At 39.6% G+C, this 18,844-nt stretch overlaps 1 protein-coding gene across 1 annotated transcript in view; it reads right to left on the minus strand.

The window, feature by feature from the left end:
* Positions 1-18,844, minus strand: part of VWA8 (von Willebrand factor A domain containing 8) — a 518,389-nt gene that overhangs the window by 477,974 nt on the left and 21,571 nt on the right. The window contains exon 2 of the mRNA XM_006837608.1: positions 17,680-17,757. Within this exon, the coding sequence (XP_006837671.1) occupies positions 17,680-17,757 (78 nt within the window). The remainder of the gene's footprint in view (positions 1-17,679; positions 17,758-18,844) is intronic.

Here is an 18,844-nt window from a genome sequence, read left to right on the forward strand (position 1 = left end):
ATACATACACACACATACACACAGTGAAAATCCCAGGAAAAGATGGTTTCACTGGTTAATTTTACCAAGCAGTTAAAGGAAGATAACACTTTACAAAAACTTCCGGAAAACGGAAGAGGAAGAAATCCTTCCCGACTCATTCTGATGCCATACTCTGGTACCATACTCTGATACCAAAACCTGACAAACACAACATGAGAGAACTACGGGTCAATATCCCTCAGACACATACATGCAAAAATTCTAAACAAAATTCTCACAAAATGAATCCAATATTATATAAAAGGGATAACACATCATGATCAAGTGGGGCTTATACAGTTTAACATTTAAGAATCAATCAGTGATAATCAATTCATCATTAACAAGCTAAAAATAATAGTCACATGATCATACCAATGGACATAGAACAAGCATTTGACAAACCCAACATCCCTTCCTGATTATAAACTCTCAGCAAACTAGGAATAGAAGGAAACTTCCTCAACCTGAAAAGGAAACTCTATGAAATACCAATACCTAATGTCGCATGTAACATTGAAAGATTGCATGTTTTCTTCTAATGTCATAAACCTAACAATGATGGTCCCTCTCACCACTTGTATTCAGCATTATACTGGAGGTACTGGTGAGTGCAAAAAGATAAAAAATATATATATACAAGAATAAGAAACGTGAAGATTGGAAAGGACAAATTAGAATTCCTTTAATCATAAGTAACAGGATCATTATTCATGCAGAAACTGTGATATTATAAAAGCAAGCTCTAGAAGTAATAAGTGAGTTTAATAAGGTAGCAGAAAATAAGATTAATATAAAAAATAAATCTGTATTTCTACACTGAAGTTAAACAGTATCATTTATGAGTTCTCGTATGGTGCCATAGGATAAGCCCTAGACTGCTAACCACAAGGTCGGCAATTCAAAGCCTCCAGCTGCTCCTCAGAAACCCTACATAGGGTCACTATGAGTCAGAAATAAGAAAGGTGTGCGACAAGGTTGTATTCTTTCACCATACTTATTCAACCTGTATGTTGAGCAAATAATCCGAGAAGCTGGGTTCTATGATGAAAAACATAGCGTCATGATTGGAGGAAGATTCATTAACAACCTGCGATATGCAGATGATACAGCCTTGCTTGCTGAAAGGAAAGAGGACTTAAAACATTTACTGATGAAAATCAAAGACCACAGCCTTTGGTATGGATTATATCTCAATGTAAAGAAAACAAAAATCCTCACCACTGGACCAATAAACAACATTCTTATCAACGGAGAAAAGATTGAAGTTGTCAAGGATTTCATTTTTCTTGGATCAACCATCAAAACTCATGGAAGCAGCAGTCAAGAAATCAAATGACGTATTCCATTAGGCAAATCTTCTGCACAAGACCTTTTTAAAGTGTTTAAGAGCAAAGACGTCAGCTTGAGGACTAAGGTGCACCTGACCCAAGTCATGGTATTTTCAATAACCTCATATGGATGTGAAAGCTAGACAGTGAATAAGGAAGACCGTAGAAGAATTGATGCTTTTGAGTTATGGTGTTGGTGAAGAATATTGAAAGTGCCATGGGCTGCCAAAAGAACCAATAGATCCGTTTTGGAAGAAGTGCAGCCAGAGTGCTCCTTGGAGGCCAGGATGGACAAACTTCATCTCTCATACTTCGGCTATATTGTCAGAAGGGAGCAGTCACTGGAAAAGAATATCATGTTTGGTAAGGAGGAGGGTCAGAGGAAAAGAGGAAGACCTCCAAGAAGATGGATTGGCCAAGCGGCAGCATCGATGGACTCAAGCGTGGCAACAGTAGTGAGATTGGCCCAGTATCAGGCAGTGTTTCCTTCCGCTGTGCATAAGGTCGCTATGAGTCAGTACCAACTCAATGACACCTAACAACAACAACAACATGAATCGGAGCCTAACAACAACACTTAACAGCAACAGCATCATTTACAGTAGCATCAAAAACATGAACTGTTCAAAGAACAAATCTGACAAAATGCATTAAAGATCTATACACTGAAATACAACAAAACATTGCAGAGAGAAATTTATTAAAGATCTATACACTGAAATACAACAAAACATTGCAGAGAGAAATTTAAAGCAGATTTAAGTAAATAGAGCTATCTGTTGTTCATGTGTCAGAAGTCTCAATATTATTAAGATACCAATTATCCCCAAATTAGACTTGTACATTATATATATACTTAAGGAGTATACTCAAGGAGCCTGGTACGGCGCTGTGGGTTAATGCTCCAGACTGCAAAGCCGTTTGAACTGCAAGGTCGGCGGTTCAAGCTCACCAGCTGCTCCTTGGAAACCCTATACCAGTTGCTATGGGTCAGAATCGACTGGATGGCACTTTACAACAACACAACAATACTCAAAGAGTTTTATTTTCAACAGCCCCAAGTTAATAATAATAATACAAATGTCCCATTAACAGGTAAAATTGCAAGATATTCATAAAATGGAATTTAAAAACCAAACCAGATTGACTACTGAATGGGCTCCAATTCAAAGCTATAAAGCTTTAAGGAAGCAGACGGTACCATCTTTCTCCCTCGGAACAGTAGGTAGGTTCTAACCACAGTCAAGTTCTTAACCAGTGTGTCAGAATGGCTCCTAAGGAAATATTCCTCAGTAACAAGGAATGAACTATTGACATATGCAACATAAAAGAATCTCAAGATAATTATATTGATTGAAAAATGCTAAACAACAACAAAAGAATACATATTAAATTATTCCATTTATATAAAACTCTAAAAATTCCAAATACATCTATAATGACAGAAAGCAGGAGTCCTGGTGTGGCACTGTAGGATAAAGTACTGGATCACAAGATGAGTTTGAACCTTAAGGCCAGCAGTTCAAACCCACTAGTCACTCCTTGGAAACTCTATACAAAGACGCTATGAGTTGGAACCAACTCGACAGCAATTAACAACAACAATAAGGAAGTCAAAAGAACCCTGGTATGGTACTGTAAGATAAGTGCTGGACTGCTAACTCTGCTAACTGCAAGAGTGGCAGTTCAAACCCATCACCCATTCTTGGGAACCCTATACAGGGTGGTCGCTATAAGTTGGAACCAACTCGAAGGCCCATGACAACAACCGGAGGTAAAGAAACTGGGAAAACACCATAAAAGAACACAAGTAAACTTTTGGATGTGATGAATTTATTTGATCAGTATTTTAACTATGAGGCTGTTTCATGATTGTATACATGTGCACAGTCTTATAAAAGTTTTTAAAATTATAACTTTGTCAAAACTGATGAAATTATGAACTAAGTATGTGCCATTTATTTTATGTAAATTATACCTAGCAACAGTTTTAAAAGGATTATATTAATGCATGTTAAAGTACTGTGTATCATTAAGACAATACGTGATTTGGATTTTACCCTTTGTACTTGTCTGTGATTTCCTATGTTTCCTGGATTGATTGTGTTGCCTTTTTGCAATAAGAACAAAAGCTGTAAACATATTTTTTCAAAAATCACATTTCAAAGTAACAACTCTACTACAGGTAGGCAGCAACTGTGTCACACTGAGGAAGAAGCAAAATCATGGCTGATCTATATTAGAATATCTCGATGAATCGTTATTGTGGTTGTTAGGTGCCATCAAGCCGGTTCTGACTCATGTACAAAAGAATAAAACACCGCTGTCCTAACAATCACTGCTATGCTTGGATCCGTGGTTGTCGCCACGCAATTTCATCGAGACACTTCCTCTTTTATGTTGATCTCCACTTTACCAAGCTAAAACTAGTCCCTCCTAACAATACCTCCAAAGTCCAAAGACTTTGCTTCTAAGGAGTATTCTGACTGTACTTCTCCCAAAACAGGTTTATTTATTCTTCTGGCAGTTCATGGTATATTTAATATTTTCCACCAACACCAGTATTTAAATACACCAATTCTTTTTTCAGTCTTCCTTACTCATTGCTCAGTTTTCACATTCATACAAGAAAATTGAAAACACCAGGCTTGGGTCAAGCTCACCTTAGTCCTCAAAGTAACATTTTTACTATTTTATGCTTTAAAAAGATCTTCTACAGTAAATTTGTCCAATGAGGTAAGTTATTTGATTTAACTGCTGTTCCAAGGGTACTGATTATGAATCCAAGGGGGAAAAAAATAATAATCCTTGGCAATTTCAATCTTTTCTCCATTTATCATGATGATTTTTGTGTTTACAACTGTTTCTTCTCATGTTGGGTTGTGCCACATCAATATTTGAAAATCAGAAGCCTTCCTCCATCCACACCATTAAGGTCCACTCTATTTTGAAGAGGTTTGAAGAGGCAGATCTCCTCCAGTTGTAATTTGAGTGCCTTCCAATCTGAGGAGACCTGCTGGTGCTGAACACTGGGTTAGGCATTGGGCTGCTAACTGCAGGATCAGTGGTTCAAACCCCCCAGCCACTCCTTGGTGAAAGATAACGTTGCTTGCTCCCATAAATATTTATAGTCTCAGAAACCCTGTACAGGCTCACTATAAACTGGAATTGACTCCGTGACCATGGGTTTTGATTTTGGTCCAACCTAAGAGGTTCATCTTCCGGCACTGTAGCAGACAATGTTCCACCTCTATTCATCATATTTTCAGTGGTTAATTTTTCAAAAGTGGTCTTCCTCTCTCTTCTTCCTAGTCTGTTCTACTCTGGAGTTTCACTGAAACCTGCCCAACATGACTGACCCCACTGCTATTTGAAATGCCAGGAGCATAGCTTCCAGCATCATGGCAACATGCAAGCCTCTACCAGAGTACAATAAATTGACAGACGAGTGGTGGATGCATGACTCGGTGTTGTTGCTATTGGATGCTATCAGGTTGGCTCTGACTCATAGTGACCTTAGGCACAACAGAATGAAACACTGCCTGGTCCTGCACTAGCTTCACAATTGTTGTTAAGTCTGAGCCCATTGCTGCTGCCACTGTGTCAGTCCATCTCATTGGGTGACACAGACATTAAAAACAGAATGCTTAAGTTAGGGGCTTGCCACTGGAATTCGTTTTCACATTGAAACAATGTCAATACTCAATGCCATCGAGTAGATTCCGATTCATAGATACCCTACAGGTTAGAAGAGTCTTCTGGGTTTCAAAGATTGTAAATCTTTAAGGAAGCTGACAACCTCAACTTTCTTCCTCAAAGTGGATTATGAGTTTGAAGTCCAGTGCTTATCCTACAGGCGCCACATCAGGACTCCAACAATGTCATTGTTGTTGTTGATAAGTGTTGTTGAGTGAGTTCTAACTCACAGCAACTCTATATAGAGTTTCCGAGGAGAGGTTGGTGGGCTTGAGGTGGCAACTTTGCAGTTAGTAGTTCAGTGATTATCCTACAGCACCACACCAGACCACTCCTCTGTTGTTGTTGAGTGCCATCGAGTAGGTTCTGACCCACAGTGAACCTGTATAGGGTTTCCAAGGAGCAGCTGGTGAGATTGAATCGCCGACCTTGCAATTCAAATCAACTTGGCAGTCCAGGGCATTAACCCACAGCGCCACACCACAAATCACCAGGTGGATCCAAATAAGATTATTTAACATATGTTTTGTCATTGCTAATTGCCATGGAGTCAGTTATGATGCAGTGACTCTGTATAGAGCTTTGTGGCTGTAAATCTTTGCTGGAGCAGAAAGCCTTATCTTGCTTCTGTTGTGGCTGGTGGGCTTGAACAGTTGACCTTGTAATTTGCAGTCAAGTGTTTATCCTACAGAGCCACTGCACTCCCTATTTAATATACAAAATTGCTCCAAAATTATACATCTGCAATCAAAGTGGACGAAAGCAGCAATAGTAACTAAACAAAACTAAACTAAAACTTAATCTCTCTTGAATATTGTACCTGGGAGAAAAGAGATTAGATTAAAAAAAGAATGAGGCATTGGATAAAGATTGCTCTAGAGTCCCTAGGTGTGAATTCTGTTTAAATGCTTTAAATATTGAAGGCTTTCTATAGTATGAAAATTCTTAGTTTTAAAAATACTTCTTAAAAAATCACAAAGGGTCCCTCATCTGATTATTCAGTAATGCTTGTTAGTAATCTCATACATGAGCCCTGGATATCCACAGACAAATGTAAAAACCTTCCCTAAAAGCCGAGACTGTAAATTCCAAAAAGGCAGTCCCCCCCCCATCCAAAAAAATAAGCTAAAGAGGATAGAGAGAAACACTGTAAACTGATGATATATGGAGGGGATAATAATCAATGTAATGAAACAAGCTATATGAATGGTTGAATGTGAAGCTGATGATGTGCCCTGTAAACTTTCACTCAATGCAAAATAAAAACATTTAATTAAAAAAAAAATCACAAAGGGTATCCTTTTTTCAATGTAGGTTCTCTTGTAATGAGAAGCAATTTGTGCGACTATAGAAAATAAAGCAGATCTCAAGGATTAGAAGCCTTAACTGCTCAGATTTTTTTCAAGCTCTGACTCAGTTAGGCATTTTAGGTAATATCTCTCCAGAGCCCTTTTCTCTAACCTTTGTCACTAAATCATTAAAAGTGACAAGTAGGTGCAGTGATTGTTCTACATTTAGATAAAAATCATAATGCTTTTCCATGCTATTCTGTCATTTATGACATTGACAAACTTCTCAAACCTCTTAAAATTATTTACAAATGAAAGACAAAATTTCTCCCCGCTCCAAAAAAAAAAAAATAATAATCTCATCCTACTGACTTTACGCTAAAACTCACCATTTAAGAACACCAATGTTGTAACTCTTGAGAAAATCTTCTTCAGGCCCTAATTGCTTGGGTCCAGTGTGTCCCCTAAACCTTAAATGACCTCAGGTCTAACTGGTTCGCTGGCTGCAACAGAAGATTATGTAAGGAAGCAGAAATACCACGGTGAGGTCAACTACTGAAAACCAGCTATCCTGCAGCACTACCTCACAAGGCAAACCCAGGAAGAAATGCCATCTTTGATACAATATAGCTTAACTTCAATCACAAAACATGAAAGAATCCCTTTTTGAAAGCTGCCAATTTCATCCGAGTCTTGGGATTCATTTTTCACACAAAAAGGCAAAAAAGCTTCAATTATTCACTTCAACACTGGCAGGTGAGAGACTGGGGACTAAGATGATAAATGGAATTTTTAATCGTTAAGGCAGGAGGTGACAAGATGTAGGTAATACAAAACCTGAAGAGCAAACCAAGTCCTGTGTCTATAATGTGCCACGCTCTGGGCTAGGTGTGGGAGCTACAACACTGTCCTGCTGCGTCTAATACTGTGAAGATTAGAACAATCAGAACGAGTTGATAACTGACCATTATCTCAATTAGTCTGCCAATGAATTCAGACATTTTTATTTTGATGACATGCTACTACTTTCGTGTGATTTAAATTTAATTTTAGGCTTTAGTTTAAGGCAGGGGCAGGGAATCTTTTTTCTGCCAAAATTTATAGCATCATTTGCGGACCATACAAAATTGTTGTTGTTATGTGCCGTGGAGTCAGTTCTAACTCATAGCAACCTTGTCTAGGATTTCCGAGGAGCGGCTGCAGTGCCACATTAGACTACAAAAGCGGACTAGAAAAGAAAAGTCAAACAGAAGTCAGATATCTAGGCTTTGTTAGTAATTAGCATCCTGACCTCTTTCTTTTAGCCCTGCTTTCTTGGCTACAACATGAGGGTTTTAAGGAAAATCATAATTGCTAAAGTTCCTTCCTGCAGCAAATGTCTATCACTTTATGTTGCACATATTTCAATATATTAAATATCCAAGAAGCAAAAGTCTTTTTTAGATATCACTACTTTGAAGCATACCTCTGATAGCGTATTCGTTACGAATCTGGCTGGGAACCTCAAGGTCAGCAGTTCAAAACTACCAGCTGTTCCGCGGGAGAAAGATGAGGCTTTCTGCTCCCGTAAAGATTTACAGCTTCAGAAACCCTGTACAGGGTCACTATGAGTCGGAACCGACTCCACGGCACATAACAACAACAACAACAACAATTTGAAGCATGGACTCCTGGTATGGCGCTGAAGGATAAGCACTGGACTGTGAACCACAGGTCAGCAGTTCAAACCCACTAGCTGCTCTTTGGAAACCTTATATACAGGATCACTAGGAGTCGGAACCAACTCAACCACATAATGCATACGTGAATACTTCACACTCTGGTTGCTCATTCACTTTGTCTATTTCATTCACATTAACCAAATTAACCTAACAGTCTTTTTCTAACAAATGGATATAGTTCCTTGCAAGAAAGACTAGTAAAACAATGCAACAATTTGTTGTTGTTGCTGCTGTTAAGTGCCGTCAAGTCGGTTCTGTTTCATAGCGACCCTATATAGGGTTTCTAAGGAGCGGCTGGTGAGTCTGAACAATATCGCAGTCCAGTGCTTTATCTCCCAGCGCCATACCAGGGCTCCTGTGCAATAATTTATACTGTGCAAAACATATCCTATTGAAGGTGGTCTGTACCATCTTCTTCATATACAAAAGATCATGCATTGGGGTATTTATCGAAATTATAAATATAATATTGGGACTCCTGGTGTGGGCACTAGACTGCTAACCCCAAGGTCAGAGGTTCCAACCCATCAGCTGCTCCTCGGAAATCCTACACAGTATGGCTATAAGTCGGAAGAGACTGGACGGCACTTAACAGCTACAACATTGATGAATGGCTGGCAACACAAAAGTATCAAACTGGAATCTATTAGCCATCCAACTGTGTTTCATGTAAACTCTCTTCAGGTAAGTTTCGAAGGGACATCTACACAACACAAAGGAAATGAAAAAATTTTATTACATAAAGAATACATGAAAAATGTAGTAAAAACTAAAAGTACTATTAACAGGAAAACATTGTAGAGGTTTGTTTTGCTTTGTTTTGTTTTATTAGGAGGTAGGAGTAAGGAGTTAGGCTAGGACTATGGCTAGAGGAGTCCTGGTGTGGCGCTGTAGGATAAACATTCAACCACAAGGTCAGTTTGAATCACAAGGTTCAAACTCACCAGGTGCTCTTTGGAAACCCTATATAGGGTCACTACGAGTTGAAACCAACTCAAGGGCACTTAACAAGGTTTGGCCTACAGTCTTGTTTAGGGTTATGGTTAGGACTAGGGCTGGTGTTATGGTTAGGGATACGGATTGGGCTAGGACTAGGAGTAGGGCTTGGTCTAGTTAGGGTTACAGTTAGGTTTATTTGTTTATTTGTTCATTCATTTATTTTTCATATGTTTATTTAGGATTTGGATAACCTGATTACAAAAATATGTTAGGTCTTTTGCTCATTTTCTAACAAATGTTCTCACTGATTTATTAGAGGAATTCTTTTATTTTTCTTCTTTAGTTTATTGAAGACTGCTTTGTGGCCCAACACATGAGGTCAAGTTGGTTGATTGTGTTGTTTAGTTCTTCAGTGTCATGGATGAATTTCCCTCTTTTTTTTTTTTTTTTTTTTAAGGTTTTTATTGTGGATTGAGTGAAAGTTTACAGGGCACATCATCAGTTTCACATTCAACAATTCATATGACTTGTTTCATTACATTGTGTTTCACTCTAGTTTTGATGCTTTTTTGGGTATTGCTTTTTTTTTTTTTTTTTTTTTAATGTTTCATTGTGAACTATGTGATGGTTTACATGGGAGAACATTAGTTTTACATTCATCCTATCATATGGGTATTGCATTTTTTGTTTTGTTTTGGTGACAATGAGTGAGTTTTGCTGTATTTAGAAACAGACAACTTTTATATTTGGGGACTTTATCTCAGTCAACCATTGTGATGTCCTTAAGCAATCTGCAAAAGTATGAAAATACATTCACTGTGAGTCTATAATTAGAATTTAACAAGACATGTCATTCTGATTCCTTGAACCCTTAAAGCTAACATAGATAGTCTAATGAATTCTCCCACTTGAGAAGAAAATACCCTAAATGATTAAGTATTGGAGGCTGTGACAAACTATTTCAGCTGACCCCAAATAGAAGACGCTACCATTTTAGAAGTATAAAGACAAGATGGACTGTTTAGAGATGTCAGGCAACCACTGTGCTTCATGTCTAGATGAGACTGAAAAGTCCAACCCTCTCTCCGCCCATGCAAACACATTAGGTGTGATCTTTGAAAGGAAGTTGAAACCTATCTGAAGAGTCTACTACTGTTTGTAACTTTGCAAACAACCCAATGGAGAGAACGTTTAAAATAAAACCTAGATAGAATGCACAGTAGACTTCATTTGTTCAGAGCAATACTGTACGAAGAGTAAGAATATTTAGAATCTCATAAAGTTGAAATGTTAAGGAGCTCTGGTAGCATAGTGGTTATGAATCAGACTGTGAACCTTAACATCAGCAGTTCAAAACTACCTACAGATCTGTGGGAGAAAGATGAGATTTTCTGCTCCCGTAAAGATTTACAGCCTCAGAAACCCTGTACAGGGTCGCTATGAGTCAGAACCAACTCCACGGCACACAACCACCAAAGTTGAAATCATAGTAGCCCTTAGTAATCCGTATAGTCAACAGTGTCATGGCATGGAATGAAGAATGACGTGAAAAAGGAATCAGAAAACTGGAGGAATGGCTGTGTTAAGAACTCATATGGCACTGCGGGTTGATGCACTGGACTGCAAGGTTGGTTTGAACTACAAGGTCAGTGGTTCAAGCTCACCAGCCGCTCCTCAGAAAACCTACACAGGGTCACTATGAGTCCAAAATGACTTGACAGCACTTAACAATAACAACATGTGGTGTTGTAAGATAAGCAGTGGACTATCACCCACAAGGTCAGCAGTTCAAATCCAGCAGGTGCGTATCGGGAACCTTATTGATACATGATTGTGATGAGTTAGATTCTACTCCATGGCACTTGACAACAACAACGTGCCAAGTAACGGGCCCTGTTGGTGTTGCCAGTTAGGCATTAGGCTGCTAACTACAGAGTTTGTGGTTCAAACCCACCCACAGCTCCCCAGGAGAAAGATGAGGCTGTGTGCTCCTATAAAGATTTACAGTATCGGAGACCCTACGAAGGGTCACTGTGAATCAGAATCATTTCATCTTGAAGATGTCTACAAGGTTGAGACTCAGAGTTATTAAATCACTTACAGAAAGTCACACAACTAGAAACTGAGTCGGTTCTGACTCATAGTGCTCCTGTATAAGGTGTCTGCGGAGCAGCAGATGAGTTTAAACCAGATCTTGTGGTGAGAATTCCAGTGCTTATCTTACAGTACCATACTAGGACTCCAGAAATTATTAGTAGAGGCCAAATTTTAAACCTAAATTTTCCACAAGCTCTGGTTTTCCTAAGAACTGGTTTTCCTAAAGAACTAAAACTACATGAACATTTTCTTACTGGCTATCAAATATGGCTATGACTTCTCGCCTCTGAGGTTCACTATAAAAAGTTAGCTACAGTTTTTTTTTAAAAAGTCCAGAAATTAGGAAAATTGTATTTTCTTTTATTTTTCTCTTTTAGCTATCATATACCCATGGCATATAAATAGTATAGCTCCAATTTATAAATTTTTCTCTAGAGAATTAAAACAAGAATTTGTTACTAGCCTCACCTCCAAAAAGGAAGCCTGCCTATTATAATATGATTAGGCAGAGCTATTAAATAACAGACGTTAAAAATAAATGTTCCTAACTCCCACTTCTAGTTAGAATAAAGAGAATTGCAAGAGAATTTCACTTCCACCTTAACAACCAGAGCAAATAGCTTAATTTATAAAAACCATAGTTTCTTAAAACCAGATAAGGAGCAAAGAATCATAAAGGAACTAAAATCTAGAAGGTAAGGATCCCTTTTGAGACTCCTTACGTGACTCAGAGCTAACTTTTAACACTAATAGAACAGCAGGAAGAAGCATCTACCGTCCATGTGTATAAGAAGGAACAGATCAAACTTTTAACAAATTGATACTGGCCACACATGGACTGTCATGATGGATTGGTATACCAAGAAGTCCCAGCTATAGAGAAATTCTGAACTTATCCAACCACTCCTTCCCATCAGCCTTCACTGAGTGCAAAGGCGTGTACACTAAAAGTCAAAGGCAGGGCAGAAGCTGAGTAATATCCTTCCTTCCTGTAGAACGCACGGTGAAAGCCACAGCCCACTGATGGCAGAGGTGGGACAAAAGGAGTAACAGAAATTCCCCCCAGGTGTTTATCCAGTGTAAGGTAACAGGTGCTCATGTCTGGTGCCAGGCTCTACAGTGATGAGTAGTGACGGAGGTCTTAGAAGCTTGGGAGTGACCATCTGAGGTACAGCAACTGGTCTCTCCCCATCCCAAGCCAAGAGGAATGAAGAAAATTAAAGATGCATGGATATAATTAGCCCAAAGGACTACTGGACAATGCAAACATCAGTCTCCACAACCTGGAGACCAGAATAACTAGTTGGTACCCAGCGACCACTACCAATGGATCATATTAGAAGACCCTGGATAGAGTGGGAGGAAAAATATGGAACAAAACTCAAAATCATAAAAAAAAAAACAAAAAACAAACAAACAACCTTCTTAGTCTAATAGAAAATGGTTGTTGTTGTTGTTGTTAAGTGCCAACGAGTCGGTACCGACTCATAGTGACCCTAGTAGGCACAACAGAACAAAACACTGCCCGGTCCTGGGCCAACCTCACAACTGTTGCCACGCTTGAGCCCATTGATGCTGCCACTTTGCCAGTCCATCTTGCTGGGGGGTCTTCCTCTTTTTCTCTGACCCTCCACCTTACCAAACATGATACCCTTCTCCAGTGACTCCTGACAATACATCCAAAGTATGAGAGAAAATGGTGGAATCCCCCAAATTATCGCCCTTAGAGATCCTTCAGGTCTAGAACTGAACTGACCCCCCAGTTCAACTTTTAGTCAAACAACAGACAGGTCTATACAATTCACAATAACATCTTTGCTATTTGTCTCGGGATTCAGCTCTGAAGGCAAGAAGGGAGAAGGGAAACAGTAAATTCAAGGAGGCAGTGAGAAGAGTGCCACTGTATTGTGAGGCCGCAGTCAATGTTATGAAACATACTGTGTATGAGCTGTTAAATGGAAAATAAATTTGCTCTGTAAACTTTCATCCAAATCACAATAAAAAGTTTAAAAAAAGGGAGAAAGACATTTCCAAATACATGAAAACTGATTGTTAGCAGAGCCCCCTATAAGAAATACTTAAAAGGGGCCCTTCTTCCATCCTATAAGGAAAGGACACACAGCAGTAGCTTGAATCCACACAAAAAGTAAAGCACAGCCATGAAGGTAAACATGTAGGTAAACAGCAAGATCGTATAAAAGAGTTTGCAACTGTTTTCTTCTCCCATCTAATGTAAAAGACAAATTCATTAAAGCCACAGTTATAAAACAGTGTTGATAAGCTTATACTATAGAGTTATAATTTGTTATAACTTGTATGACAATAATAGAATAAAGGAGATGGAAGGGAAGATATCTTTATTGGAACAAAGTTTTTGTATACTGTTGCAACTACACCAAAAGCTGATGTTGAGTCACAATGCCCTGGTAGGACAGAGCAGAACTGTTCCTAAGTTTTCAAGGCTGTAAAGCTTTATGGAAGCCGACGGACACATCTCTCTTCCATGGAGCAGCTGTCAATCTATTGATTAGTGGCCCATTGCTTAAACCTTTGCACTCCCAGGGCTCCTTACTATTTGAAAAGTGTTGTTGTTAAGTGCCCTCTAGCCAGTTCTGGCTAATAATGGCCCTGTTGCTTAGAGGTTGCAAGTCGGGCTGCTAATCTCACCATCAGTCATTCAAAACTACCAGCAGTTCCGTGGGAGAAAAATAAGACTTTCTTTCTGTTCCTATAAAGATTTACAGCCTCGGAAACCCTATACAGGCTCACTATGAGTTGGAACCAACTCCACGGCACATAATCACCATCAACTTCCAAAGGATTTCCAAGGAGCATTTGATGGGTTTGAACAACTGACCTTGAGGTTAGTAGTCCAGTGTTTATCCTATAGCGCCACACCAGGGTTCCACTATTAAAATTACAGTAGCAGATGGTTTTAAATTAAAGGACTTACTGTAACCATCACAGCAAACACAAAGAACATGATTAGAAAATCTACATAGTAAAAGAAACCAAGGGGCCAAGTGGAGAGGACAGAAGGCCAGCGGTATTTGGGGAGCTAGAGTCTATGGAATGCTGAGTTAGACAAGGGGCATTGTTGTTGTTAATGTCATGGAGTTGATTCCGACTCATAGTGATCCTCTATAGGGTTTCCAAGGAGTGACTGGTAAACTTAAACTGCTGACCTTGTGATTCAAACCGACCTTGCAATCCAGAGCATTAACTCACAGCGTCATACCTGAGCATACTGTCTGGCAAAAGCATTGTTAAGAGTGAACAGAGCAGCAGAGCGGCAGGAGCTGAGGCTGACACTAGACCAAGAAGGCTAAGGAATGATCTTTGTTCCTAAGGCATTGTTGTTGTTAAGTGCCATCAAGTCCATTCGGACTCACAGCAACCTAGTACGGGGTTCCACAAGGAGCAGCTGGTGAACTTGCGGTTCAAACAGACTTTGCAGTCCAGCACATTAACCCACAGAGTCTGGTATTAGGGAAATGCAAATCAAAACCATGAGATGTCACTTCACATCCTGGTGTTAATGTTGTGAAATGTGAGTTGGTTCTGACTCATAGCGACCCTGTATAGGGTTTCCAAGGAGTGGCTAGTGGGTTTGAATCACCAACCTTGTGGTTCAAACACACCTTGCAGTCCAGTGCTTATCCTACAGATACATGGACTCTTCATATCCAGTAGGATGTCTATCATAAAAAAAGACAACAATAAAAAATGTTGGCAAAGATGTGGAGAAACTGAAACCCACAAGCATTGCCGGTGATAATATAAAATGATGCAGCTGCTTTGGAAAACAGCTTGGCAGCAAAATAGTACCCAGAACTACCATAGGACCCAGCAATCCTACTCCTAGATATATGCCCAGGCGTACTGAGAGCCTGTCCACATGAATACTTGTGCTTACTCATTATACTGAGTTATATCATGAATAACAAATTCTGCACTACTCGTAATATCCAAAAAATGGAAACAACCCAAATGTTTACCAGTGAATAAATGGAGAGACCAACTGTGGTACATCCATACAATGGAATAGTATTCCAGCATAAAAAGGAATGAAGTACTGATACATACAGGAGCTGGAATAAACCTTGAAAATAGTACGCGAAGTGAAAGAACCAGACACATTTTTCCTATTTGCATGAAACATCCGGAATAATCAAATACAGAGAAACAAAAAGTTGATTAGTGCCTGCCTAGAACTGGAGAGAGGGGAAATGGAGAGCGACTGCTAATAGATTCAGGGCTTCTTTGAGAGATGATGAAAATGTTCTAAAATTAGATTGTGGTGATGGTAGCACAACTCTATAAATACATTAAAAACTAGTGAATAGTACAATTTTTGAAAGTGAATTTTATGGTGTGTGAATTATATCTTAACAAAGCTGTTATTTCTAAAAATGTACACTGAGTTTCCATTTATCTATCACTCAGTAGAATGAGGACAGGCTGGTGTGGCCCAGTAGAATCAGCATTGCACCTCGAACCAGAAGGTCAGCGGTTCAAACCCACCAGCTGCTCCTCAGAAACCCTATACAGGGTCACTGTGAGTCAGAACAGACTCCACGGCACTTAACAACAAGAATAAGAGAATGAGTCCGGAGTCCTTCCTGGTATAGGTTTGTAGGATAAGTACTAGACTGCTAACCACAAGGCAGGAGGTTCAAACCCACCAGTCACTCTTTGGAAATCCCACATAGGGTCGCTATAAATCAGAACAGACTAGAAGGCACTTAAAAACAATAACAACAGAATGAGTAAAATCAAAAAGACTCAAAACACCAATGTTGGCAAGGATTTAAAATGATACTATTGATCAGAGTATAAATCGGTGGTAGTGGTGTTAGATGTCATCAAGTCCCAAGTTGGTTCTGGCTCAAAGTGACTCTACGTGCAACAGAACAAAGCATTATCAGTCCTGTGTCACCCTCACAATTGTTCCTGTGTGTCAACCCATCTCATTGAAGGACTGCCTCTATTTCCCTGAACTTCTACTTCACCCTCTCCACGGACTGGTTCCTCCTGATGAAATGTCTAAAACTGTTTGGAAGTTTTTCTAAAGTTAAATACATATTCACTATGACCCACTGGGAGTCCTGGTGTGGCGCTGTGGGTTAATATGCTAGACTGCAAGGTCGGTTTGAACCATAGGGTTGGTGGTTCAGGCTCACCAGCCGCTCCTTGGAAACCCTATACGGGGCCACTATGAGTCAGAACTGACTCAACGGCACACAACAACAACATGACCCATTGATTCAACTGCTAGCTATTTAATCAACTGAGGTGAAAAAGCATATGATGCACAAGACATGTACAGGAATGTTTACAACACCTTATTCAGAACAACTGAGAAACAGGAACCATCCAAACGCCCAGAAACAGAAGAATGTACAAAGAAATCGTGATACATTTATACCATGTAATACTACTAGCAATTAAGAACAGGCGGATAGCTGTAACAGGATACCTGATCAATCTCAAAATGGAAAGCCAGAGCTACTTCCGGCTCTAGGCCTAGGGACTGAGTAAGGCTAAGTGCCCACAGGCAAGAGACTGGCTTTGAAGAATGTACCCTTTGGGCATTCACAGACTGGCTAAAGAACTTTGTAACAAATGTTCAAGCAGGGGAGAGGTCAGGGGACCTCATGGCTGAGAGATGGAAAACAAGAGTGAGGCACCCTGCAGTATGGCAGACAATTGGTTTTGACCCTGAATTATAGCCTGTTCACTTCCCTAATAAACCCCATAATCGTGAGTATTGTTATGAGTACTTCTGTGTGGTCACTGCAATGGATTGTTGAACCCAGATGTAAAGCAGCGAGTGCTTGCGGGAGGGATGACTGGTGTCAGAATTGGGTAAGGAAGGTTAGAGGGTAGAAGCATGTCCTACCTCCACTTCCTAGGAATCGGACTAGGGCTGATTTTGAGTTTGATTCTCCTTCCCCCTTATAAAGTCAGGGGAAATCAAACATGGCACCCACATGGTTTTTGCAAAGGTCTTCCTCTTTTTTACTGACCTCCTATTTTACCAAGGACAGGTCCCTCCTGATGAAATGTCCAAAATTTTTTGGAAGTTTTTGATAACGTTAAGTAGGTATTCACTATAACCATCAATTCAACTTCTAGTTATTAAATCAAAAGAAGTAAAAAACATATGACCACGAGACCTGTACCAGAATGTTTATAGCACCTTATTGACAACAGCCAGGAAATGGAAACCAACTGTGTCCACGAACAGAGAATGGATAAAGAAACTGTGATAATTTTATACCATGGAATGCTACTCAGCATTAACAACAGACCGAGATGCAGCACCATAAATTAATCTCAAATTCAAATATTTCTCAATCTCAAAATAAATATCTCTTCTAAATTACTTATGGGCAAAGCAATAAGATGGCTGAGATTTATTTAAAATAATACAGAATAACAGTAACAAAAATGGGGTCTGATAAAACAAGATTGGCATGTTGATAAATGCTGAAGCTAGGGTTGACACTATATTTCTAGTTTTATGTATATTTGAAAATTCTCAAAAGGAAAAGTCAAAATAAATAAATGAATATTTCTTACTATAGTTATGTGGCACTAGTTCCAGGTTCTTGGGTGTTTTCAACTTGTAGGATACATCTCCAATATTAACTGTCTCACCTGTAAAGAGAATAAGAAAAGCATAAACATTATAAGAGATAAATAAGAAAACCGCAGTGTCTCTCCAAGCTATGACTCCTGACCATCAAAGAGAATTTTTATTGTAAACTGCCATCAAATAATTGAGTCAATTCCAACAAATTCTGGGAAAGCAGAGAGAGGTAATCTGCCCTCAAGCAGACTGCACTTGAAAGTGCATTCCCTAGCCAGGCCAAAGAGGGGCCAATTCATCCCCAGGGATTCGCCACCCCCCATGCCTTTAACGGGAATTAGAGTACCAGGATCACATGATTATGAGTCATATCCTGATCAATGTGGTCAGGCGCCCAGAACCAATTCTGTAAACTTTTTGAATCTGTAATAGTGTACAGATCCCCCGCCCCTGCTTCCACAGTCTGGCCAGAAATTGTGAAGAATGATCTGCCACCAATCATGACTTGGGACTAAATTCCTTTGTTAACCATGGATGTAAATCCTTTGGACACCATTATGGCCTCATGTGGATGGTCTCCCTCATCCAGAAGATCTGTCTCTGCCTTTGTCCTGCTTAAGGTTGTCTCTATAATATATGTTTGAATGTGGGGTCTTGTCTCACCTACAAAACAACGTAGAGCTTTCATGTCCCAGAAAGGATCGTGTTACCCTCCCAGGTGTATCAACATCTAGACTAGCCATGAACCCCAGGGAACTTCTGTGTCCAGAGTCTTTATAGGGGCTCCATTTCACAGGCATGGTTGAGATTTTCTTCAAGCATGTTCTCCCCTCCCCAGTCTCTTTCTGAGGGTAGCTAAAGTCATGAGATGGGTTTTCGGGTTGTGAGAAACATCCGTACAGACAAACACTCAAGTAATTCAACCTGTACTCATTTTAGCATGAGAGAGGTTTCCTTTATTTGATTTTGTAAAATCAGGCACCCAACTCAATAGACATGGGCAGATGCACCACATGGCCGGCCTGCAAACAATTTAATTCCCCTGTCTTGTAAAAGCCCCTCCTTCAGTTCTCCTGCCACTGGGTATTACAAGGTCACATTCTCCTCCCAAGGTCATCTACTAGTCCTTACTGGGAACATTGTCATTTAAAGTTA

Source organism: Chrysochloris asiatica, unplaced genomic scaffold (genome assembly GCF_000296735.1).
Source record: "Chrysochloris asiatica unplaced genomic scaffold, ChrAsi1.0 scaffold00022, whole genome shotgun sequence".
Lineage (NCBI taxonomy): Eukaryota > Metazoa > Chordata > Mammalia > Afrosoricida > Chrysochloridae > Chrysochloris > Chrysochloris asiatica.